The following is a 25058-nucleotide window of genomic DNA, read 5'->3' as shown; positions in this document are numbered from 1 at the left end:
GAGTTGTCCTAAATCTGTTTAAAAATGGCACCAGAAGAGGCTAAGATGTGACAACCAAACACATGTGATACTGGATAGGATCCTGTGCCATAAGGGAAAAGGAGACATTGTTGGGACGATTGGAGCACTTAAATGGGGTCTGTGGATGGGTGGCAGTGTTATATCAAAGTTGACTTCCTGATTGGGAGGGCTGTAGGGTGGCAATACAGGAGAATGTCCTTGTGTTTGTAAAGTACACACTAGAGAATTTAAGGGTGATGAGCATCATGGCAGAAAAAGACAAGAGAGAGTAATGGAACAAATGTGGTAAAATGTTAACAACTGGGAAATTTGGGTGACACGGATGTAGGAGTTCTTTGTACTGTCCTTAAACCTTTCCTGTTTAAGTTTGAAACTATTTTAACATTAAAAAATGAAAAAAAAATACAAGTCTAAAAGCAGTTCTTTTATTTACAGTATAAAGGTTACAAAGGTATATATGTATTTATATATATAATACCCTTAAGTTGCAAATTTCATTGTAATGTACAATGCTCTATGTTGATGTGCAACTCAAGGGAAAGTGTTGTCTATGCATTATACTTACACAGTACACATAAAGCTTTTTTATTATTACGAACACAAATACTGCCCTGTTTTATGCCATGGGTTTTGATTTGGTAGTCTGGTGATGCCAGAAGACTTGAGACCTAAATTTTAAACAACACTTAAAAAGAAGTCTTGTTTAAATACAGGGTTCCAAAAGGAAGGAAAACACCAAAATATCACATACTTCTAATTCTTTGTAGAAGTGTCATCCTAGCTTTCTAAGTCTTAATACTTAAAAAAATGAGAGTTGCGTAGGACAGAATACATACAAGAGGGTATAATAAAAGTTTGCACAGATTAGCCAAAACAGGCCTTTATAGGTAGTGGTTTGCCACATTATTTTCTAAAGGACCTTGGGTCTGGTACCACAAGGGAAATAGATTCTTTGGGCACCCAGGTCTTATCACGCTGAATCCATCCAACAGACTGTAAACATAACACTGGAGTCTTAACTAGAGAAAAACAATCAGAAATTGGTTCTTATGATAGGGCAGGTTTGCTTTAAGGTGTGAAGAGTATCATCAAGACTGATGATCATGCCAAACCCAAAACTTGGTTTAGATCATTTCTCCTCCTCCAAATTCTGTTAATTCACAAAACAGAGGTGAAAAAATGTAACTGACACCCACCTGAACAGGACTGAGATAGAAGGAAAGCACTTCTTCCAACCTAGGAGGAACAGACACTTAACATGACAATACTTATGTGCTGGTTCCAATAGTAGACAATCATTAGCACCTGATTGTCAAAGGGTAGGTTTAAAGTAAAGACCAAGACATTGAAGGCATGACCTAATTTGTGTGCACAACTCCAGGACGCTGAAAACCAAGGGGACGGAGCCCATGAGACTGTGTTCCCTAAGCCATTCCAATCACTGACCTCTCAGGGCCTTTCTGGGCATGACAAAGGATGTTGCCTGAAAGGCTGCCTCTAGTGATAGATGGAAGGCAAGCTAGATGGAAAGGGACTGTTACTGAAGGAAAACATGGAAAAATTCACACAACTGCTCTTATTTTTTTTTAGGTGCCCTTTCTACTGAGTTTGAATGTCTGAGTGTTCTAGAATAAGTGGAATTTTGCTAAGTTTTAAATATCTTCATTATTTTGATCTCTCAAATGGAGCAACAGTCCATCTACCACATGTAAGGACTTTCAGCAAATGAGATGTTTAAAGGCTGCAAATGTGAAAATGACTGGGTCAGCACAATCTATAAAGTGGGTAGATGAAATATACATTTATCTTTTCTGTTTACAGTTAAAAGAAACTTTTCTTTAAAAAAACTTTCTCATTGATCCACTTTGGGCAATAGAGCTAACTTTTTGTCGTTGTTGTAATTTATCTTACTAAGGATATTCTACACTAGTCTCCTTCACAAACTAAAGCCTGATTTTGAATTAAAAAATGATGCATGATGAAAAGACCAACCTACTAAAATGTGCTTGGAGTTCTTTCATGCTAGCATGGATCAAAGACTGAGCATCCTTTTAAATATTTTCCAATTTGCCAGATAAGCAGAACTGCAGATATGCTTTGGTAAAAATATGAGGTGGTTAATTACTTAACCTCTGACTGATAAATAGATGGCATGGTGTGATTGAGAAGTAATGGATTATGTGCTACTTGAGGGCAGGAACTTTCTTTTGGACCTTTCAGAGTGCCTGTGAAGAACTGTACATTAATAAATGCTTATTAGATGAAGAATCCATGAATTAATATATCATAAATTAGGTTTGCAGTTTCAAAAATTTCTCTAGGGTCCCAAAGAACCTTTTGTCTATTCATAAGAGACTTCTATCACTTTGGAAGAGGTGATAATCAGGTTCCAAAGGTGTACATGTGACTAGGATAAAGAGGGACTCAAAAACTTTTGCATTTGTGTCAATGGCAGGGAGGTAAGATTATTACAAAACTGAGTAAAGTACTTACAGGACTCAGAAGTTAGAAATCTACCACAATACCTAATCTTACAATAAAATGAAGTATCATTTCTCTGTTTTATCCTTTTAGTTTCAACCAATCTATTTTGTGGCAATTCAAGGATTACAGTTCATTTGGTAGATATTTGTTGACTACAATCAAATGTTCATTGGAGAGCAAGCAATCATTTACAAACGGCATATTTATGCATTATATCAAATGTAGATTCACTTTTAAAACCAGAATATGCTTTGGTTCAGTCACCTAAAATGGAAAGGAAGAATAGAGGTGACAAGAAATAAAGCTCACGTTTATCAAGTTTATAAAAGAAGAAATCTTGTTAAAATATTTTTCAAGTTAATACACAACAACCATTCTTCCAGTTGGCAGTTTAACTAGTGTCAAAAAGAGACGTGTTCTATTGTCTATTAATTGTACCTTACTTTAACTTGAAATTATCACTGATCTGCTAGATGTGTGTATGTGTGTGCTTTAGAGAAAGGGTTTCAGATCAACCACTTAAGTAGTCTATTACTAGTGTAAAATAAATTTCACTGAATATCCTTATACCATAGGAATAGCTATATTGCTCAAAAACACGTAATCCTGATATACAGCATAATTATTTTAGAATTGTCTGTCATCATACATTTATTGAGTGTCTCTATGCCCAGCACAGTGAAATATATAGCTTAAAAAGGGGGGCAGGGGTTGGGGGACTGCTGCTGTCAGTTTTTAAAGACAGTATATATAACAAAATAATTGTAGATTATCAAAAAATTAAAATAGGGACACAGAGAGAATGGTAGCAGATATCAGATTCCTCTACTTTGATCTAATGGAGAAAAAAAAAAAGCCACAATAAGAATTCAAATTTAAATGAAAGAGATTTCCAATCTCAAGGTAGGATATAATACCACCTGGCACGTAATATACCTGATAGAGATATATAAAACAAATGAATATGACTATAATCAAATTCAACTTAAAGTTTAAGCAGAATCCCAAAGAAGTCTCTTTTCCTTACACAGATACGCAGATCTCAATATGCTTTGAGACCAAAGAGATCCAGCATTTTACTTCATTGGATATTGAAAGAAAACGACCTTTGGCTTTCTAACCTGCCATTTCATTCATGGCGTCAACAGTGGATGGCAGCAACATGGAAATGTATGCTGGATATTTGGATGGTTTAAATATTATGTACAATCAATAGCTTATAACCAGTGAAAATAATAAGAACATAATTCAGCATAAGTGTCTAAGATACAAAATAAGCAGAGAAAGTGCTTAAGTCTACAGGTCTTCCCTGAAAGCTTCAAATATGTTTAACTCTTTGAGTAAGTAGGGCTTTTAATAGATTTTGCATAGCAGCTTACAAGATAATTTGAATTAAAAATATGGATATAAATTAAACAAGGAGACCTGGAGGTTCTCTCAAAATTAAAAAAATCCATTATAACCTTTTCTCAAAAGTGGACACACTTTTGTCCATCAAAACCATTTACAATGAAATGTGTTTTTTCTAGGAGAAACATAGTCTTGTCCAGATTCCACACAGTTTAAATTTTTTTTAAAGAGTAAATTTTGGTTTATTAGCTAAGTGCATTTAATCGGCTGAAAAAAGCTTTGTTACCATTCTGTTAGGAGGATAAATTAAGAAAATAATCAGTAACAACTTTAATCATTTGTTGGTTAGAGTGATTTTTCCACTTATAAAAATATAATAAATAATTTGATCCCTCCTGCATGCAATAATTTTCAATAACAAACTTTGTGAGAGTACAGATGATAAAAACAAGCACTATCAGACTTTAGCTAGCCTAAAAAGTGCTAAAACATGGCTTTAAAATAGGTGAATGACATTTAGAGTAGTATTTTTGATTCCTGTACATGTCCCAATATTTAATCTGAAACTCTACTAGGTAGCTGAGTTTATAGTTACAACTACCTAATAAATACTGTATAAACATACATTAAAGTATTTCTTCATATAAAATATTAGATACTAATTTCCAGGTAAGATTTGTTTGAAGACTTCAGGAAAGGACTCACCTTTTCCAGAAAAAGTATAATTGAGCCTTTTCTTCCTTTCCTTTTTTTTTTTTTTTTTCCCCGGGGGGAGAGGGAGCAGAGACGTTTTAGAGAATGAGGAGGAAGAATTTTCACACACCAATTGGCTGCTCGTAGGCGTCTGTGTGGAATGTGGAGAAGACGTCTAAGCCCCGGTTCCCGAGGGCACGAGGAGTGTCCATCGGAATGAGGGGGCACTACTATGCAGCTCCTTTCCATTCTACACATGGAAGCCCACCACATTCTCAACAATTTTCCTATTTCAAAATGAAAAAGAAGTGAAAAGTCAGCTGTTCTATAAAAGATGTGAAATATCAAAAATGCCCCTCTTCAGTTATCACTTGAAAATAATTTGCCACATTCTGGCGTCTTAATACAAAATACCTATTTATCAAGGCTGTCCCATTCATAAAAAGCACTTCATTTGTGGTTTGAAAATCCCACAAACACAATTAAAGAACAACCTGGTCACCCATGATTGGAAAGCTGCTGAAGTATGTTAAACAAGCAGCTGAAGGGCTCTTGCTCTTGGGGCGCTAGTGGTCAAAGGAAACCCTCCATACACTTTCATTTCACATCAAGACTCAAAAAATACTAGAAACCTATGGATCTTGGTGCTATGACAGCTAAAGCTTGAGCAAAATGAGCCGAAATGCACACAATGCTTACCTCTCCTGCCCACGTTTTAATCATACCTTTTAACAGATCTTTTTCATAGAAGGAATGAGCAGCGTGGCTCAGAAGTTCTCCCAGAAAATATTCTCAGTGGCTTAGCCTTTCATACTAACACAGAAAACCTCACCAAATGGCTTTGCTGCAAAAGTCTGTAACTGCATTGTTCGACTTCTCAGATTAATAATACTCTCACTGCCAAAAGTGTCTAAGCTCCCTTATCTGAGGGTATTGTGTGTTGAAATTCTGCTTCCAGAAACCATAGCTGGATCTTCAAGATTCTTTCTTCTCTGATTTGCAAACGTATCCCAGATGGAACCAAACTTAGATTTATGAATTTTCAAAACATAAAAAAGCTCTTAAAAGATATATTCTAGTCTAGATTTCAATTTCCAGTTTTAAGTAGATCAGACTTTGGGGACTGGAGCTGGGGGAAGAACTCATTTATGGGGCAGAGGGAAGACAATGAGGTTACAATGTCCAACTAGAACTCTCTCTGCTCATGAGTCTGCTCTTTTATATGTCCCACCTATAGGTCAGTCTGCACTCAAACCAAATAGCTCTTGCTTTGCAAATAGTGCATTTGTGGGTTTTTGGTGTTTTTTTCTTTTTCATCTTTGGACTGCTACGCTTCTCCACCCTCCATAGTGCTCACGTCCTCTTATGGCATTCCTGATAACTCTAGTAAATGAGAACTATTCCTAGAACTTTCTTCAGAGAGCAGAGAGAACATCAAAGTCAGTGTTACCTTTTCTTTAAGATCTGGGGACTGTGCTAACCTTGACATTTTACATAGCTATTATACTATTTTAAATGTTTTCAGATATATACTCCTTCATAGTTAGGAAAAAGAAGCTGAGTTCTCCAGTACCACAAAATCAGCAATCTTACTGCTGCTCTGTCCTAATGATGATATCTGACAACGCTTAGCAAAGCCCAGGTAGCTGTTCCATGGTCTCATCACCCTGCCCATTGCAGGATGCATCACTGAGCCAGCACTGAATTACAGTTGCTGACGGATGCCACTCTGCTGCCACAGAGGGAGAGGGCCAGGGCCAGGATCCTGCATGGGCTCACACAGCTCAAAGCAATGTGCCATGATGTTTGTGCTAAAGAGCGAGCTGGCTTCACTGACAAAGTGTACTCTTTTAACAAGCTGGCTCTCCAGGATTTGTCTTCCTTAAAGAGATCTGCCAACTAAAAAAGATAACGCCCTAAGGAAACCCACCTCAAAAATTATTCTTCAATATTAGATAGATGGTCTCCCTGGAATGGCAGTGATATCCAGTCATTCAAACTAATAAAGCTCCACTAACCCTAACCAAAGGCACATTTGGTAAGCAATAAAAAATGGCTTAGGCTAAAATGAGGATTTTCTTTTAAAATAAATCTTATCCCCTGGCTCCTACCAAAGATAAAATCAGAAAATCCTAAAAGAAGCAAAACTTTTCTTTCAAAGCAGTGGTTTCCAACTTGTTTTTCAAGTTGGTCACTACTAGAAAGGGAGTGGAAGGCAAGGTAAATCAAATCTTGCAAGTTCTAAGTCTTAAAGTTAGCACTTATGAGTGGCAAAGCTTGTGATGCAGTGGGAGGTGATGGCCAGGGTGGGATGCAGGGAGAGCCATGACAGATGAAGAACCCTTTGGTGATGCAATTCAAGGACTTCCTAGGGTAGAAGGAGTAAGTGAAGACAGTAAAATCCAACAAAATGTATAAACTATACGGAGTGACCAAGAAGCACGGGCTGCTGCAAACTAGCACCTGGTTAGAGATAGTTGTCCTAAGCAAAAGATCAAGGCTAAGCCTGAAACAAATTCTATTGGAAGAAGAAGAAAAGAAAAAAAAAGAAACTATTAGATGTTTGATTATGTCCAAAAAGAAAAAGAATGAGCCACCCTTCTTATCAAGGGAAATAAACCTAATTACTTAGAAACCACATTATGAAACTAGACAATAAATCAACAGCCTTATTTTGGAGCTTACTAGAGTCCCAGAATTTCTGGCAAGGTAGCTTGAAAAAGGCAAGCTCTTCTTTAAACATGATTACAGTTCAGCAGTGATTTGTATGTAGGTCCTTGTCAAGGCACTGTGCTGGAGGAGAGAGCAAAGAGCTTTCTTTTTGTGCTTTTTTTTTTTTTTTTGAGGTGGAAATACTTCTTGTGACATTCAAGGCTCTTTACTGATTTTTTTGCTGCTCATACAAGCAGTCCCATGCGAGTGACTTTGGCCGACAAGAATGTGTGCAACACAAATACTATCGGCTTCGGACAGGAGTGCAGGTCCATGGTCTGTGGAGAAAGGACATTAATTATCACTGCTATATACAGATGCTTTAATAAACAAACATGCAAAATAAACAAATTTGGACATGATGTTCTACTTTTTAAAAAGAACTTGGATAATGGATGTGCCAGATTTATGGCAACTCTTCGGAACTTAAAGCCGCAAATGGAAGTGTACTCTGAAGTAAGGTTATTCTATGTCAAAATTAAACACCAGTGTGAAATTTCACATCCACAATTAGGACACTATTGGTGGTATACTAGATTTCACCATGCCACATAGGAAGATGTAAAGGAAAGAGGAATATCCTATATGGAAACCACTGACTGTAAGTATATTTCCCAGGGGGAATCACAGTAAATTCAGCTGAAGTGTGACCATCTATGTGTATGATTTTTGATACCCCTTATCGGTTTGTGGTGGGAATGACAACCCTTGAAGCTAGTTGGGAGGGCTAGTTATACCTTTCTAAGCACAGGTCTCTAATTTGGACAGCTGACATCAGATGAACAGGCTTTTGAAGTCCATGGCTATCCATAGTTTCCTAAAGGTTCATCATTTAAAATAAGATTTCTAGGGCTTCCCTGGTGGCGCAGTGGTTGAGAGTCCGCCTGCCAATGCAGGGGACATGGGTTCGTGCCCCGGTCCGGGAAGATCCCACATGCCGCGGAGCGCCTAGGACCGTGAGCCATGGCCGCTGAGCCCGCGCGTCCAGAGCCTGTGCTCCGCAACGGAAGAGGCCGCAACAGTGAGAGGCCCGCGTACCACAAAAAAAAAATAATAATAAAAATAAAATAAAATAAAATAAGATTTCTAGCCACAGTTTTCTCATTTGGAGTTTGAACTTCATTATCCCTAAGATCTGTTTCAGTTCTAAAATTTCAAGATTCTGTTTTTCAAATTTACACCTATCGTGACTGTGTCAATGGACATAAGATTTCATGTATAAGACAAGACTTGAACTACTGGCTCAATACTGATAAGAGAGAAAAGGCATGACTTTGACTTCTTTATCATGATTTCTGATTTCTAAAGTACACCTGACACACTTCTCTAGTTCTCCAAGGGGACTCATGAATTCCTTTTGATATTTCCTTTAAAGGACAAGGAAGTCAAAAAAGATGATGGCGGGCTTCCCTGGTGGTGCAGTGGTTGAGAGTCCGCCTGCCGATGCAGGGGACATGGGTTCGTGCCCCGGTCCGGGAAGATCCCACATGCCGCAGAGCGGCTGGGCCCGTGAGCCATGGCCACTGAGCCTGCGCGTCCGGAGCCTGTGCTCCGCAACGAGAGAGGCCACAACAGTGAGAGGCCCGCATACTGCAAAAAAAAAAAAAAAAAGATGATGGCTGTATGTACATATCTCCATATCTTTTTTTTCCGATCAGCAGAATTTCTGTAGCAACTGTCACTTTATTACTTTTAACTCTTATCCTAACAAATTGCTGATAATATCAATGGATAGAATTCATTTATTAAAGTTTGCCAGGTTTAGTATTTTGTATCTTATATTTGTTAAAAGCCTGTTTCTTAAAATGGCTATTTATTTTTTCTTTCTAAAATTCAAACAAAACTTTTAAAAAAGGGAATGAGTTCCTAATGTGGGAAAAAAAACAGTGAAACCCCAAAACCAAACCCATGCATCTTTGAAAACTGAAGAAGAATTTCCTGGCTCCAAATGGAATATCAGTCTGTAAGCCCATAATTTTCTATAGAAGAGGTAAGAAGCAATAGGAAGAAAGAGAATACCTATTAGAATAAACATGTTTTTCAGAAACACACTTACCAGTTCTCCCTCAGGACCACCAAAATCCAGATACAAATTTCTGATGCCATCATCAGCAGACATTTTCAGCCTTTCGAAGGGGTAGCGGTACAATATGCTGCTGGAACCTCCATTTTCCCTGGAGATAGTGAACCCATTTTCATAGTGGACAGTGAGTCTTACCTCTTGGCCATTTAATGTGCAGCCTATTGAAGACAAGAAAAAACATCATTAATAAAGTTACTACTTCAGTTAGAAAGTGATAAAGGCTTCTCCTGACTTCTAAAAAGGGAAAAGAATCTTCTTGAGAATGTGTGATACTTAACCTATTTGGAACATCCTGAAGTGAGTCTTGTTTTGGTCACTCAAGTCAACATCTTGTTTGAGATGAGGAAGAATTTCCATAACTTTCCTTGACATCTGATCTGATTCAGTTCAATTCAGTGAGTACCAAGTGAATACTTGTGCTGACAGTAGGCTGTATATGGTACCGGAAAAGTAAGAGGTATGGTCCCTGCTCTCAACACCTCACAAACGACAGGCATAGACATGAAATCCCTAACTGCTTAAGGTAGATGGTATAGAACATGACTGAACACCAAACTGAATAAGGCCAAAGTCAAGGAAAGGTTTCCTGGAGATGGACTTGAGAAAGGCCCTAAAAAATGGTCACACTTGATAGGTAGTGAGAAGTAAGAATAAGGTTTCAAGTGGGCAAGAAGGAGGAACAACCAAAGGAGAAACAGCACCTTTCAGGGCAGTAACATGGATTGGCTGGTATTTGAGAAGTCACACTGTCAGTCCTATCAAAGATAAAATTCAGAAGATATATCTGAATTGATGGGACCAAAAAAACCGATCATCAAGACTGGCAAATGTCTTCTGTCAAGACTGGTGAAGTCCCTGTTTCACTAACACTTGAGCGGTTTTGTTGTCAGTACAGAGGCTACAAGTGAAAGGCCCTCTGCGACAAGGGAATTAACATAGTCCTCTGAGAGCTGAGTTTACAATCACCTAAAGGACCAGAGTTGAGTGAGGCTTGGTCACTGTGAACAGGAAGAATGGCTCCCAAACAAGCAAGTCCTCATACTCAGACCAATGTATCCTTGTGCTGGACATGAAAAACACTCAATTAGTCAAGGCAGCTGGCATGTTCAAGAAATAAGGAAAAGGAATAATAAATATTGGCAGTGTCCCTTTCCAGCACTACTCGAATAGGAGAGTTTTGAACAGTGAACTTTGAATATTAATTACCTTCAGAAAAGGAACCTGGTCGGGGGGGACATGGATAAAATTAACTACCTGTGGAAGTAATCTAATGCAATAATCTCTAAATGACTGGCTGAGGGGTTTGGAAGGAGAACAAAAAGATCCCAATCAAGGCAACCAGGGTACAGTTTTCAAGAGAATTTTATTCTATTAATATCCCTGAAGCTATAACTTAGTAGGGTATTGAGGTCTGATGACAAGAGACGGGTCAGTTCTAGTCTAGAAAAGAAATGCTCAAAGAATGAGGTCCACCCAAGTCCTTACAGCACTGGCTGGAGAAGGTTCAATGCAGGCAGGGGAGGATTTCTGCCTGCAGGTGTGTCCCTAGTGGAGTGAGATCTGGCCAATCAAAGGCAGCCAGCAAAGGCAAGCCATTAATCCTCAACAAGCTTTTTGTATAAGAGATTTCTTAAATGTTCTGCTTAGGATTGTTTCCCCTCAGGAGGGAAGGAAAGGAAAGGAAAGGACAGCAAATGTCAGTGTCTGTGTGTGTTACTTTAAAAAAACAGAATACTGTTTAAGATTACCTCAACCTTGAAAAGGAGAAGTAAAGGTCATACTGAGTATGTTTAGGTTTAGAACTCAGTTTGTTGAAAACTTATAATACCAGATAATTTTGAATGAGAATATGAACTGGCCATAAAAATGTTGTGCCTAATAGTCTTAGTTAAATGGCTTCTCCCTGAATAGTAATAAAACAGTTGAGGCAATGTGATTGCCTCACCCTCAGAGGGTCTCAGGAGTAATGAACCAAAGAGAAATAAGCCTCTGACTCTGATTTTAATGGGGGCAGTGGGGGAGGGAGGGGGAGGGAGGGAGGGAGAGAGAGAGAGAGAGAGAGAGAGAGAGAGAGAGAGAGAGAGAGAGAGAGAGAGAGAGAGAGAGAGAGAGAGGGAGAGAGAGAGACAGGCACCTATGAGAAGTGGCCCTATTCTGATGGGACAGAATCTGGGCCTCATTAACAAAGCTCTGAGCTCGTCCAGGCTGCTTATTATAACCACCCTGATGTCTTTTTAAAAAAAATAAATTTATTTATTTATTTATTATTTTTGGCTGTGTTGGGTCTTTGTTGCTGTGCGTAGGCTTTCACTAGTTGCAGCGAGCGGGGGCTACTCTTTGTTGCAGTGTGAGGGCTTCTCATTGTGGTGGCTTCTCTTGTTGTAGAGCATGGGCTCTAGGCACGCAGGCTTCAGTAGTTGTGGCACACGGGCTCAGTAGTTGTGGCTCGTGGGCTCTAGAGCGCAGGCTCAGTAGTTGTGGCACACGGGCTTAGCTGTTCCGCGGCATGTGGGATCTTCCCGGTCCAGGGATCGAACCTGTGTCCCCTGCATTGGCAGGCGGATTCTTAACCACTGTGCCACCAGGGAAGTCCCCATCCTGATGTCTTGATTCAACTAAAATCCTTTTGGAGGACTATAAATCCATTATCCACCTCAATTTAGAGGTAAGGAGTGGTAAGAAATTTTTTTTTTTGGCTACGCCTCATGTCATGCACGATATTAGTTCCCAGACCAGGGATCGAACCTGCGCCCCCTGCAGTGGGAGCACAGAGTCCTAACCACTGGACCACCAGGGAATTCCCAATGGTAAGAAATTTAATATACTAATTTTATTGACAGGGTAGTTATTAGAAATATTAAAAGACACACAACAGCAGCATTCAAGGACATCAAATATTGAAGTTTAAAAGAGAGGAAGAAACTACAGTTTTTGAGGTAATCAAGGGAGGGAGATAAACAGTCAGCACTCAGAAGTGGGTGCTTTGTGCTCTTTGTGTCGGGTACATCGTGGATTGATGGTGGGCAGAGCTGAAGATAAGGGAAGCAACCTCATGAGCCTGGACTCAGAATAATCTGAAAACATACATGAAGACTAACTGTCCAGTGGAATTGTGAATTATGTTTTAGTTTTTTTGGTTTGTTTGTTCATTAATTCATTATTCATATTAAAAAAAATTCTCTGCTCTCATAAGGCAGCAGAGAAGACAGACAGGTAATCACAACCAATCTATACTGGAAAAAAAATGGTTTTGAGGACTTATTATGTGTCAGACACTGTGTTAGGTGCAGGGAGATACAGAGCTGAACAAAAGATGGTTCCTGTTTAGACAAGTGAGAAAGAAAAGGAAATATGGATACAGCAGAATGAAGTAAGTGCTATAATAGAGAAATGGACAAAATACTGTGGGAGGATAGAGGAGGGGGAAGTAGATAAACTCTGGGGAATTGGAAAAGGCTTAATAGAGGTACTATTTCAGTTAGGTTTAATAAAAAGTACTTTGTTGGGTATGTACTGTACACAATAATTAGTTATCATGAATTTTAACTCATCTAAAAATGAAAATAATAAACTTTCAGGGTTTTTCAGAAAAATTTATTACCAAGTAATATGCAAAACAGCCAACCTCATGTCTTCTCTAATTCCTCTCACCCCAAGACCTTCAATACCCACCCACAATCTGGGGTAGGGGTCAGGAACAAAGTGATGATCAGGGGTGGGGTGGGAGACAGCAGAGGAGCAAGGCCTATAAAACCACATAAAGCCAGGAATCTCGAGTTTCCCCCATGTACTCATCCAAGCTCAGGCATTCTAAACAAAGTTCACTGATGAGACCTTATATGATGAATAAGCTGCACTTGAAAATTCTCTGACTTCACCTTTAAGGTTTCAATTATTGTACCCATTAATTTTTTAAATAATAGCTTTATTGAACTGTATGGTATCACTTATATGTGGAATCTAAAACATACAACAAACTAGTGAATATAACAAAAAAAGAAGCAGACTCACAGATACAGAGAACAAACTAGTGGTTACCGAGGTGCAGGGGGGCCACATAGGGGTCGGGGGGTGGCAGGCACAAACTACTGGGTGTAAGATGGGCCCAAGGATATACTGTCCAACATGGGGAATATAGCCAATATTTTGTAATAATTGTAAATGGAAAGTAACTTTTAAAATTGTATAAATTTTTTTGAAGTTAAAATAAACAGACTCTTGGGAGAGCATGGGGGAGGAAGACTGAGTGAGGCATTGAGGGGAACCCTAGAAACAGATGGAGGCAGAGGATGGAGGTTCAGAAGAAGAGGAGGAGACAGAGGGAGACTGCAGAAGTTAAGCCCCAAGGAGGGCTATGTTCCACTTCGCTTGGAAGAAGACCCAGGAGGACCACGGGTGAGCTCACAGCGTACCCAAGGACTGTCAGAAATGAAGGGGCTGCTGCATAGTGACCCCACGGACCTCACCGAAACCCAGGACAGATGACAACGGTCACTGTCACGCCTGACAGTTATTTCTGTGTGCTTCCTGACAAGCCTGTGACAACTTGAGGGTAGTGAGTAGCTATTCTATTTAAAATGTTCATTAAACTGAATTCACTGAATTTTTTCCCTTTTCTCCCTCAAAATGTAGAATGTCACATGGTATTTTTAAAAAAAGCTTTATTGACACATAATTCACATACCCTACAATTTACCCATTTCAAGTATAAAACTCAATGGTTTTTAGTGTATTCAGAGTCGTACACACTCATTTATTTTTAATACATAGTTTTGACTGCTTAATCGTATAAACGATTCTGGACTCAGTCTTCGCAGAGAGTCGCCGCGGTTTCCTGCTTCAACAGTGCTTGAACGGAACCCAGCGCTCGACCCCCGCTCCGGCCGGCCGCTCAGCGCCAGCCCTCGCCACCACCTCACTGCGCCCTCCGGCCGCCCCAAGGTCCCCGCCGCCGCCTCTCCTCCGCCGCCCGCCATAACGACCGCGTCCCCCTCGTAGGTGCGCCAGAACTACCACCAGGGCTCGAAGGCTGCCATCAGCCGCCAGATGGACCTGGAGCTCTACGCCTCCTATGTCTACCTGTCCGTGTCATACTATTTTGACCGCGATGATGTGGCTTTGAAGAACTTTGCCAAATACTTTCTTCACCAGTCTCGTGAGGAGAGGGAACATGCTGAGAAACTGATGAAGCTGCAGAACCAACGGGGTGGTGGAATCTTCCTTCAGGATATCAAGAAACCAGACCGTGATGACTGGGAGAATGGGCTGAATGCAATGCAACGTGCGCTACACTTGGAAAAAAGTGTGAATCCGTCACTACCGGAACTGCACAAACTGGCCACTGACAAAAATGACCCCCATTTGTGTGACTTCATTGAGACTCATTACCTGAATGAGGAGGTGAAATCCATTAAAGAATTGGGTGACCACGTAACCAACTTGCGCAAGATGGGGGCCCCCGAATCTGGCATGGCAGAGTATCTCTCTGACAAGCACACCCTGGGAAACAGTGATAATGAGAGCTAAGCCTTAGGCTGGCTTCCTGTAGCCACGGGGATGACTTCCCTGCATCAAGGCAGTGCATGCATGTTTGGGTTACCTTTACCTTTTCTGTAAGTTGTACCAAAACATCTACAAGTTCTTTCCTTAGTACCATTCCTTCAAATAAAGTAATTTGGTACCCCCCCAAATAATAATAATATAAACTATTCTGTTTTTCATTTGAAAATCTAGAGTAGTGGTTCTCAACCCATTATGTTCCAAAAAACCTTTGGACGTTTTAATGCCCTAGCCTACTGAATTAAAGTCTATGGAGGAAGCAGAAACTAACACACCATTGTAAAGCAATTATACTCCAATAAAGATGTTAAAAAAAATAAGATAAAATAAAATCTATGGAGGTAGACCTTAGGTATTGATATTATTAAAAAACTCTCCAGGCTATTTCACAGTGCAGTTGAGGTTGAGAACTACCAATCGAGAGCATTAACGCCTGTTTGGGGGGTACAATTCTAGATGATTAGGCTGACCTTATTTAATTGGGTAAATATAAGACACTGGGATTGGGAAAAGAGGGCCAATCTTTGGGCCCCAGCACAATCCATTATTTTCAGCCCTAGACTTCCCAGGAAATCCTCAAACTAAAATTCTAATATTTTTTCCAGCTTCTCAGTAATATTATATTATAAAATTCTTTATAATGACGGTTTTGGTGTATGGGACTAATCAATGGTTCATTAGGCAAAAAAATAAAAAATTGCTTTTCAGGTTATAGAAGTATGATACAACTTTAATAATTCAAACAACATAAAAGTAGCCTGCAATTGCACTTGGTGTTAGGGATCGAGTAAAAGCCGGGGGTGTCTTTGGCACAAATTACTCAGGAATAAAAGGCAATGCCCACTTCAACAGCTAAGATATGGGTGTACATCTCCACCCAATTCCTCCTCTCCTCCCTCTGTCCCTCTTCCTGGCTAAGACCAATCCCTCCACCTGTGTTTTGGATCCCATCCACTGGGATCCCAGAAACTGTCCAAGGTTGATTATTCCTTCTTCCTTTTGCATTTTCAACACCTCCCTCTAAGTCAGGTCCCTTCCATTAACTTTTTTAGATGTTCAGGTCTCTCTCATTATTATAAGAAATGCCACTACTCAACTCTTTACCTTCTTCTTTCTACCACTCCCCTCCCCTCCTCTTCACAGCAAAATGTCTTAAAAGAGCTGTCTACACTCAGTTTACCCATGGTTCACCTTCCATTCAACCCTCAGCCCTCTGCAAGCTGCCAGTGCCATCACACCCCTAAGCGTCTCTCTCCAAGGGCAGCAATTATTTCCATGCACCTAAATCTGACCCACGTCTTTAGCTCTTGTCTTGATACTTGTAGGACTCATTGTTGGCTGTCTACCCATATTTTATTTCTCCATTATTCCTTTACAGCCAAACTCCAATTTTATTCAGGTTTCTAGTCTCTCCTAATGTGTTTCAGGGAAGGACAACCTCAACTTCAAGGGAAGATAGCCTCTGGGCCAGTCAAGAGCATAGCTTTCTCCTGGTGACTGCCATTGGTCCAGGGTGTGCATATGAACCTATGACTGGGAAGAGAAGACCCACACCCCCCCCTTTACGCTTGCTCTCTCTCTTCTATCTAAAACACATTTCTTAAATGTTTAATCTAATTTTAGAGGGCATTTTCTCTTAATTCCAGCCTAAACCATCCAACTGATACATTTAACCCTACTGGCTATTCCTCTCCTTGAAATCCTCTTCCTTAGGCTTCCATGACACTTACTGTCCTCACCTGCCCTGGTTTTCCTTCTACTGCTCTGGCTACTACTTCACAATCTGCTAAGTGGCAGGGACATTGGCTTTTTCAGACCATGGGGATATTGTTGAGTGTAATTACGTATATTAAAGATAACTTTCTTTAAGTAGTTCCCTAATGGTAAAAAACTTAATAAAGCTAAGAGGAAGAAAAGGCTCATTAACTAATAATAAATAATAATAAATCTCATTGTTACACCAAGATGAATACTGGTAAATACAATCTATGTTTTCTACTTTGTGTCTTTTAAAATGAGAGACTGCTAGTGATTACCAGTGTATCATGAAGAACAAAGATGCTAATGTTAGGACTTTCCTTGTGGTCCAGTGGTTAAGAATCCGCCTTCCAATGCAGGGGACACAGGTTCGATCCCTGGTGGGGGAACTAAGATCCCACATGCCGTGAGGCAACTAAGCCCCGGCGCCACAACTACTAAGCCCACACACTCTGGAGCCTGTGTGCCACAACTAGAGAGAAGCCTGCATGCTGCAATGAAAGATCCTCCATGCTGCAACTAAGACCCGATGCAGCTAAAAATTAATTAATTAATTAATTTTTAAAAAAGGACTCTAATGTCAAAGTAAGTCTATGCTACAAGTCCTGTTTCTGCTGCTCTGGGGCCAGTTACTTGGTAGGAGGGCTCTGGGGGCTCCAATGTTTCCAGTAAGACCCTTTAGCGGCTGCAGAGCTGTGTCACCCTGGGCTCCTCTGGGCCTTCCAGAACAACCCAGAAGAGAGTGGGTTTTGCAGGGTGGGCTTTGAGTGGGCTGCCCAGGATGCTCTCAAAGAAAGGCTGAGGTAGCATTCTCTGTTACTGCATGGAAAAGCCAGCCCATCAAGTATAATTAGTGGGCTAATCACACTCAAGGGTTATAAAAGAAGAACATGACGCTGTGTTCCTTTCTTATAGCTATTTGGTCAAAGGCATGAAGCAGGTCTTATTTGTTTCTATTTCTCTCATCACAAAGCACAGCACTTTGTAGACAATTAAACACTAAGCATTTGTTGATTTAATGAGTTAAGAGAAACTGATAATGTATATGTCCTCCAGGAGTTTAATTTGCCCATAAGAATAAGTCATTTAAGAGGAGGAAATGCAGGGGCTTAAGACACTGCATTTTGAAAGGATTCCAGTTCACGTTCCAGCCACACTAACCCAAATTCCTTTATCTTGAAAATGGAGGTAATAAAACTTGCCTTACAGAGTTGTGTCTTAGGGTTAGATGACACATGTATCTCATTTATGACTTATAACAACCCCAACATGTACTTATTATTCTTTTTGTTTCTGTCTTTCCTACTTCAAAGGAAGGGGCTACACCTACCTTATTTATTTTAGTATCGTCAGTAAAAGCAGAGTATATACTCAATCAATATTTGTTGAGTAAAGGAACAAAAAGGGGTTCAAGAGAATTTCTATGAAATTGAGAACAACATGGTTAAAGCAAACTTTTTTCATATATGCTTACACTCTAAATACTTTAAAATGCCCATTTTTCTTCTCTTGCACATTCTCTGCATATTTTTAATGCAACTCCTACCTATATCTTTTTTTTTTTTTTTGCTGTACGCGGGCCTCTCACTGTTGTGGCCTCTCCCGTTGCGGGGCACAGGCTCCGGATGCGCAGGCTCAGCAGGCATGGCTCACGGACCCAGCCACTCTGCGGCATGTGGAATCTTCCCGGACCGGGGCACGAACCAGTGTCCCCCGCATCGGCAGGCGGACTCTCAACCACTGCGCCACCAGGGAAGCCCCCTACCTATATCTTCTACTTCTTAGTCTTTATATCACCAAGCTACAGAAATATAAAGCATCTTCATGAAGTTCACGTAAGATTTAAAAACTTTAAGAGCTTGGATAATTGTTATGATGAAATTAAGCTTTTAAAAGCATACTTATTAAAGTTCAAACAACTACACACACTAAAGTGTATGTATTTTCCTATTTTCAATTCCTGTGACAAATGGAAAATGGTTTTATGTAACTGAGGGTGTTAACTGCATTCTCTGCCTGGTCATCTTAAAGTTATATTTGCTAGAAGGAAAAAGTCCTTGTGTACCAGAAGGATTACTGATCAATTCTACTCTAAGTATAATCTAATAAAGGCTTAAAACTAAACACACATTATAAAGATAATGTATGGCATTCACTAGTCAAATCTTACAAGTAGTCACTGAAATTCTTCTAAATGCGTAAACTATAACCAAACACATAAGAGACAAAAAAAAAGCTCAACTGATTTCTTTTTGTCAACTTCCTTTCTTTAGACCATAAACACCTGAATATGTAGTATGATGTGCCTCAAATATAGTTTTAAATAAACCTTTCGAATCTCCCAATAGTTTAACAGAGGGTGATAACATGCATCTGAAGGACATGCTGGCTTATGTATGCATGTATGCATACATGTATGTGTACACTAAGCATATACATCACATTAAGATGTAACAGACTACATGCCTACATGCATGAGTACATGCATGCACGCCTGCACGCACACACACAAACAAATTTTAAAGAAATTCTGGTTCTCATCAAAGCAGTTTACTTTCAGCCAGTTTAATATTTCTGGCACAGCTCTAAATACACAGTAAGTGATTCGTAAGTACATCAATTGATCTGAATTGTGGAAATGAAAGTATTACCAAGGTAATATTAAGATAGAGCTGTGAATGAGAACAAAAAGTTCAAAGTTACCAAAAAATATGTTCTTTTGTCCATCTAAAAATATAAGGAACCAGGTGGTCCTTATTCTCCCTCTCATCAAGTCATCTGTATTTAAACAACTGTGAGCCAAGGACTGAATAGATTTTGGTTTCCTGTAGTATGAAGTTTAGCTGCCAGACACCAAAGAAACAACACGAAACTAAAAAGTGTTAAAAAGCCACGTTGCACTCTTTGTTTTGGGAAACATATCTCTCAGGATCCTTGAAGAAGATTATGGTGACCCCATATGCCAGCGATGAGTGTGCTGGCCTGACCCCTGGGACTCCACACAGGAACACAGAGCATCCAGACTTTCCAACTGAGGACTTCCCCATCCCAGAAAGCACATTCTGCGGCCAAGACAAAAACCAGAGCCCCACAGTCCTTAATGTGGTGACCAACCACTCCATAGAGAAAATGGGTAGGAGACTGACAAGTGAGAAAGTGAGAAACCACACTGCTGATGTGGTGGCTTTGGTCAAAATCCAAGGTGGGATCTAGGCATTGGTGTCATTGCTTGAATCATCATTGTGGTTGTGAGGAAAATATAGAGTAGGTCCTAAATAGTTGAAGAATTGTGCTACTTTGACAACATTGAAAAAGCTGTCCTTGTGCCAGTGTTAGAAGATGACCCATGGAAATGCTGCCCAGGCAGTTCTAAAGCCATGGAGATCCCTAACTTTCCAAAAGCAATGAAAGGAATATAAATCAAAAGACATTCTGCTCTCAAATCATTTTCTCTTTTTGTATAAATTCTGTAAAACTAGGTTTATAAAATAAAATACATAGAAAACAGGAGCAAAACTAAGTAAACCAACTTGCAATCAAGATATTCAAAGTAACTAAAACCATATTAGAAACTGTAACTGTGTCTTCATTTTGACTACTCTCTGTTCTTGTTAAAATGAAAAGCAATCTGGAAATATCTATACATAACCATATACACAAATATACATGTATGAAACCATACTTCCAAATTCATACAGACAAGCCACAAGAGGGCACTTCAACAATGGAAAGAGACCATGAGGCTTATTTCCTTTAGATGCTTATTTCAGTACCTACTGGGCAACACATTTTCAAACTTTGGAAGAGAGACTCCTATTCCAAATTCTCTTTACTTTTCTACAGCTATAAGCTTTGCCAGATGCTCATATTTTTAAGGGTGTCTATCCATATTCCAAATCTTCTTAACTAGAGGGTCAATGCACCTAGTATTTAGTAAATGAGTCCTTACACTATAAAGATTTCAATAATGAACAGTAAAACTACCATGTTGTACAGAGTGTTGTAAATGTGTTCAGAGCCATGTAAAAAGCTTATGAAAACTTTGCTACCGAAACAGAAACCCAGTTTCTTTCCATCATGATCACTTTAAGGTCCCTTATTTCAGAATATTTTTAAGTCTGGCATACAGGATAATGGTTCTTACTTTAAAACAAAGTATAACAGTTCCATTTAATTACTATTAGAAATGAAATGCTAGGATCTGTACCTAGAGAGACTTCCTTGATCAGCTCAGCAGCAGCATGGCAACCCTGAACAAGTATCCGGGTCCAGGTCGATAGATCCCGATGCGTCTCCACCCGGAAGAGATGCATCTCAATGCCCTGCCGAGAGCCTGTCCTGGTAGCAAACGTAAGGTCAGATCCAAGTGAGGGTGATCGACATCCGGAGCCAGAATGAACCAACCTAGAACCACAAACAAAGATCAAAGGTAATTAATGCACTGTCAGAGGAAAATGTCAGCAATTTATGCTGATTAATAAGCAGAAATTATAAAAGCCATCAGCATTTTGGTTTTTTTTGTTTTTTGTGGTACGCGGGCCTCTCACTCTTGTGGCCTCTCCCGTTGCGGAGCACAGGCTCCGGACGCGCAGGCTCAGCAGCCATGGCTCACGGGCCTAGCCGCTCCGCAGCATGTGGGATCTTCCCGGACTGGGGCACGAACCCGTGTCCCCTGCATCGGCAGGCAGACTCTCAACCACTGCTCCACCAGGGAAGCCCCATCAGCAGTTTTTAGATAAGTATATTTCAAAACAAGATTATAGTCTTTGAAGTAGATATCATTCTGTTTTCCCATAAAATGACCCCCTGGTGTCACAGGCAGAACACTAGGCTGGATGGCCCAAGGCCCCAGTTTCCCATTAGCTTTTTTTATGCTCCCAAGAGGCCATGCGTATCAAAAAAAGATTCAATTTTGATTAAGGGCTTCCCTGGTGGCGCAGTGGTTGAGCGTCCGCCTGCCGATGCAGGGGACACAGGTTCGTGTCCCGGTCCGGGAAGATCCCACATGCCGCGGAGCAGCTGGGCCCGTGAGCCATGGCCGCTGAGCCTGTGCGTCCGGAGCCTGTGCTCCGCAACGAGAGACGCCACAACAGTGAGAGGCCCACATACCGCAAAAAAAAAAAAAAAAAAGAAGAAAGCTGAGTATACCAGAAACTAACACATTGCAAATCAACTATACATCAATTAAAAAAAAAAAGAATAAAGTGGCTATAAACATCTTTGTATAGGTTTTTTTAAAATATAAATTTCCAACTCCTTTGGGTAAACCAAGGAGTGGAATATCTGGGCTGTATGGTAAGAAAATGTTGGTAAGAGACCACCAAACTCTGTCAAACTGGCTGTACCATTTTGCATTCCCACCAGCATTGTATGAGAGTTCCTGTTGCTCCAAATCCTCGCCAGTGTTTGGTGTTGTCAGTGTACCGGATACTGGCTATTCTAAGTGTGTAGTGGTATCTCGTTGTTTTAATTTGCATTTCCCTGATGATATGTGATGTGAAACATATTTTCATATTCTTATTTGCGATCTGTATATTTTCTTTGGTGGGGCGTCTATTCACGTTGTCATTGGCCCATTTTTTAATGAAGTTGTTTGCTTTCATTCTTTTTTTTTTTCTTTGGCCTGTGCCGCGTGGCTTGCAGGATCTTAGTTCCCCAACCAGGGATCGAACCCATGCACCCTGCAGTGGAAACATGGAGTCCTAACCACTGGACGGCCAGGGAATTCCCAAGTTGTTTGTTTTCTTACTGTTGAGCTTCAATAGCTCTTTGTATTATTTTGGATAACAGTCATTTATCTGATGTGTCTTTTGTGAATATTTTTTCCTAGTCTGTGCCTTCTCTTCTAATTCTTTGACACTGTCTTTCACAGAACAGAAATTTTTAGTTTTAATGAAGTCCAGCTTATTAATGATTTTTCATAAATCATGTCTTCAGTGTTGTATCTAAAAAAAGCCATTATAATACGCAAGGTCATCTAGGTTTTCTCCTGTTACCATCTAGGAGTTTTATAGTTTTGCAATTTACACTTAGGTCTATGATCCATTTTGAGTTAATTCTGGTGAAGGGCAAAATTTTTTTACATGTGGATATCTAGTTGTTCCAGCACGATTCGTTGAAAAAGACTGTATCTGTTCCATTGTAGCCTTTGCTCCTTTGTCAAAGATCAGTCGATGGTATTTACAGAGGTCTATTTCTGAGCTCTCTATTCTGTTTCACTGATCTATATATTTGTCTGTTCTTTCATCAACACTACACTGTCTTGATTACTGCAGCTTTATAGTAAGTCTTGAAGTTGGGTAACATCAGTCCTCCAACTTTGTTCTTCAATTTTGTGTTTGTTCAATTTTGTGTTGTTCTTCAATTTTGTGTGTCTGGGTCTTTTGCCTCTCCATATAAACTTTAGAATCAGTTTGTCAATATCCATAAAATAACTTGCTAAAATTCTGACTGGGATTGCATTGAATCTATAGATCAATTTGGGAAAAACTGACGTCTTGAAAATACTGTCTTCCTATCCATGAACATGGAATATCTATTTATTTAGTTCTTCTTTGATTTTGTTCATCAGAGTTTTGGAGTTTTCCTCATATAGATCTTGAACACATTTTGTTGATTTATATTTAAGTATTTCATTTTGGGGGGATGCTAATGTAAATGGCATTGTGTTTTTAATTTCAAATTCCACTTGTTCATTGTTAGTATATAGGAAAGCAATTGACTTTTGTCCACTGATCTTGTATCCTGCAACCATGCTATAAGAGCTTATTAGTTCCAGGAGTTTTTTGCCAATTCCTTTCAATTTTCTACATAGCTGATCATGTCTTCTGAGAACAAAGATAGTTTTATGTCTTCCTTTTCAATCTGTATACCTTTAACTTCCTTTTCTTGCCTTACTGCATTAGCAAGGACTTCCAGTATGATGTTGAAAGGAGTGGCAAGAGGGGAACATCCTTGCCTTGGGCCTGATCTTAGTGGAAAAGCTTTGTGTTTCTCATCATTAAGTATGATGTTAGCTGTAGATTTTTTGTAGGTAGTCATTATCAAGTTGAGAATGTTCCCATTTATTCTTAGTTTACTGAAAGTTTTAATCATGAATGGGTGTTGCATTTTGTCAAATGCTTTTCCTGTATCTCCTGATATGATGAGATTTTTCTTCTTCAGCTTGTTGACGTGATGGGTTACACAAATTCATTTTTTTTTCTCTTCTTTTTTTTTGTGGCAGGGTGGTCACACCATGCAGCATGTGGGATCTTATTTCCCTGACCAGGGATCGAACCCGTGCCCCCTGCAGTGGAAGTGTGAAGTCTTAACCACTGGACCACCAGGGAAGTCCCTACACAAATTGATTTTCAAATGTTGAACCAGCCTTGCATATCGAAAATAAATCCCACTTGGTTTTGATGTATAATTCTTTTCATACTTTTTTGGATTAGATTTGATAGTATCGTTTTGAGGATTTTTACATCTATGTTCATGAGAGACATTGGTCTGTAATTTTCTTATAATGTCTTTTTCTGGTTTTGGTATTAGCATAATGCTAGTCTCATAGAATGAGTCAGGAAGTATTCCCTCTGCTTCAATCCTTTGAAAGAGACTGTAGGGAATTTCTTCCTTAAATGTTTGGTAGAATTCACCAGTGAACTCATCTGGGTCTGGTGCTTTCTGTTTTGGAAGACCTTACACTCTTCCCCAAAATTAACTCAAAATAGATCTTAGAGCTAAACGTAAAATGTAATAGTGTAAAGCTTCAAGAAGACATTTTAACAGAAAATCTAAGTAATCTAAAAAGATACAACACCAAAAGCATGATCCATAAAGGAAAAAAATGATTAAGTTGGACTTCATTAATTAAAAACATTTGCTCTTTGAAAAACACTGTTAAGAGAATGAAAAGACAAGTCACAAAGTAGAAGAAAATTTATGAAAACATATACCTGGTAAAGGACTGTATCCAAAATACACAAAGAACTTTTTTTTTAGGAGATCACTTTTTTTAAATTAATTAATTAATTATATTTCTGGCTGCATTGGATCTTCATTGCTGTGCACGTGGGCTTTCTCTAGTTGTGGTGAGTGGGGGCCACTCTTCGTTGCAGTGCGTGGGCTTCTCATTGTGAAGGCTTCTCTTGTTGCGCAGCACAAGCTCTAGGCATACGGGCTTCAGTAGTTGTGGCACAAGGGCTCGGTAGTCGTTGCTTGTGGGCTCTAGAGTGCAGGCTTAGTAGCTGTGGCGTACACGCTTAGTTGCTCCGCAGCATGTGGGATCTTCCCAGACCAGGGATCGAACCTGTGTCCCCTGCATTGGCAGGCAGATTCTTCACCACTGCACCACCATGGAAGTCCCGACAAAGAACTCTTAAAACTCTACTTGCCTATTCAATATTCGTTTTCTCAT

At 39.7% G+C, this 25058-nt stretch overlaps 2 protein-coding genes across 2 annotated transcripts in view; one reads left to right on the top strand and one right to left on the bottom strand.

Annotated features, from left to right (window-relative positions):
• Window positions 1-424: 424 nt before the first annotated feature.
• The window catches only part of SNTB2 (syntrophin beta 2), a 99574-nt gene continuing 74940 nt past the window's right edge, over window positions 425-25058 (bottom strand). Inside the window, exons 5-7 of the mRNA XM_032612180.1 lie at window positions 20868-21064; window positions 9317-9501; window positions 425-7538 (exon numbers count right to left, since the gene is read on the bottom strand). Of these exons, the coding sequence (XP_032468071.1) occupies window positions 7446-7538; window positions 9317-9501; window positions 20868-21064 (475 nt within the window). The 3' untranslated portion in view covers window positions 425-7445. The remainder of the gene's footprint in view (window positions 7539-9316; window positions 9502-20867; window positions 21065-25058) is intronic.
• On the top strand, window positions 14310-14869 carry LOC116743586 (ferritin heavy chain-like). The gene has a single exon (XM_032612193.1). It carries the CDS (start codon window positions 14390-14392, stop codon window positions 14867-14869), a length of 480 nt encoding a protein of 159 aa, XP_032468084.1. The 5' UTR covers window positions 14310-14389.

This window comes from Phocoena sinus, chromosome 19 (assembly GCF_008692025.1).
Source record: "Phocoena sinus isolate mPhoSin1 chromosome 19, mPhoSin1.pri, whole genome shotgun sequence".
Lineage (NCBI taxonomy): Eukaryota > Metazoa > Chordata > Mammalia > Artiodactyla > Phocoenidae > Phocoena > Phocoena sinus.
The sequence above is the reverse complement of the archived record's forward strand: the minus strand, read 5'-3'. Positions and strand labels throughout refer to the sequence as shown.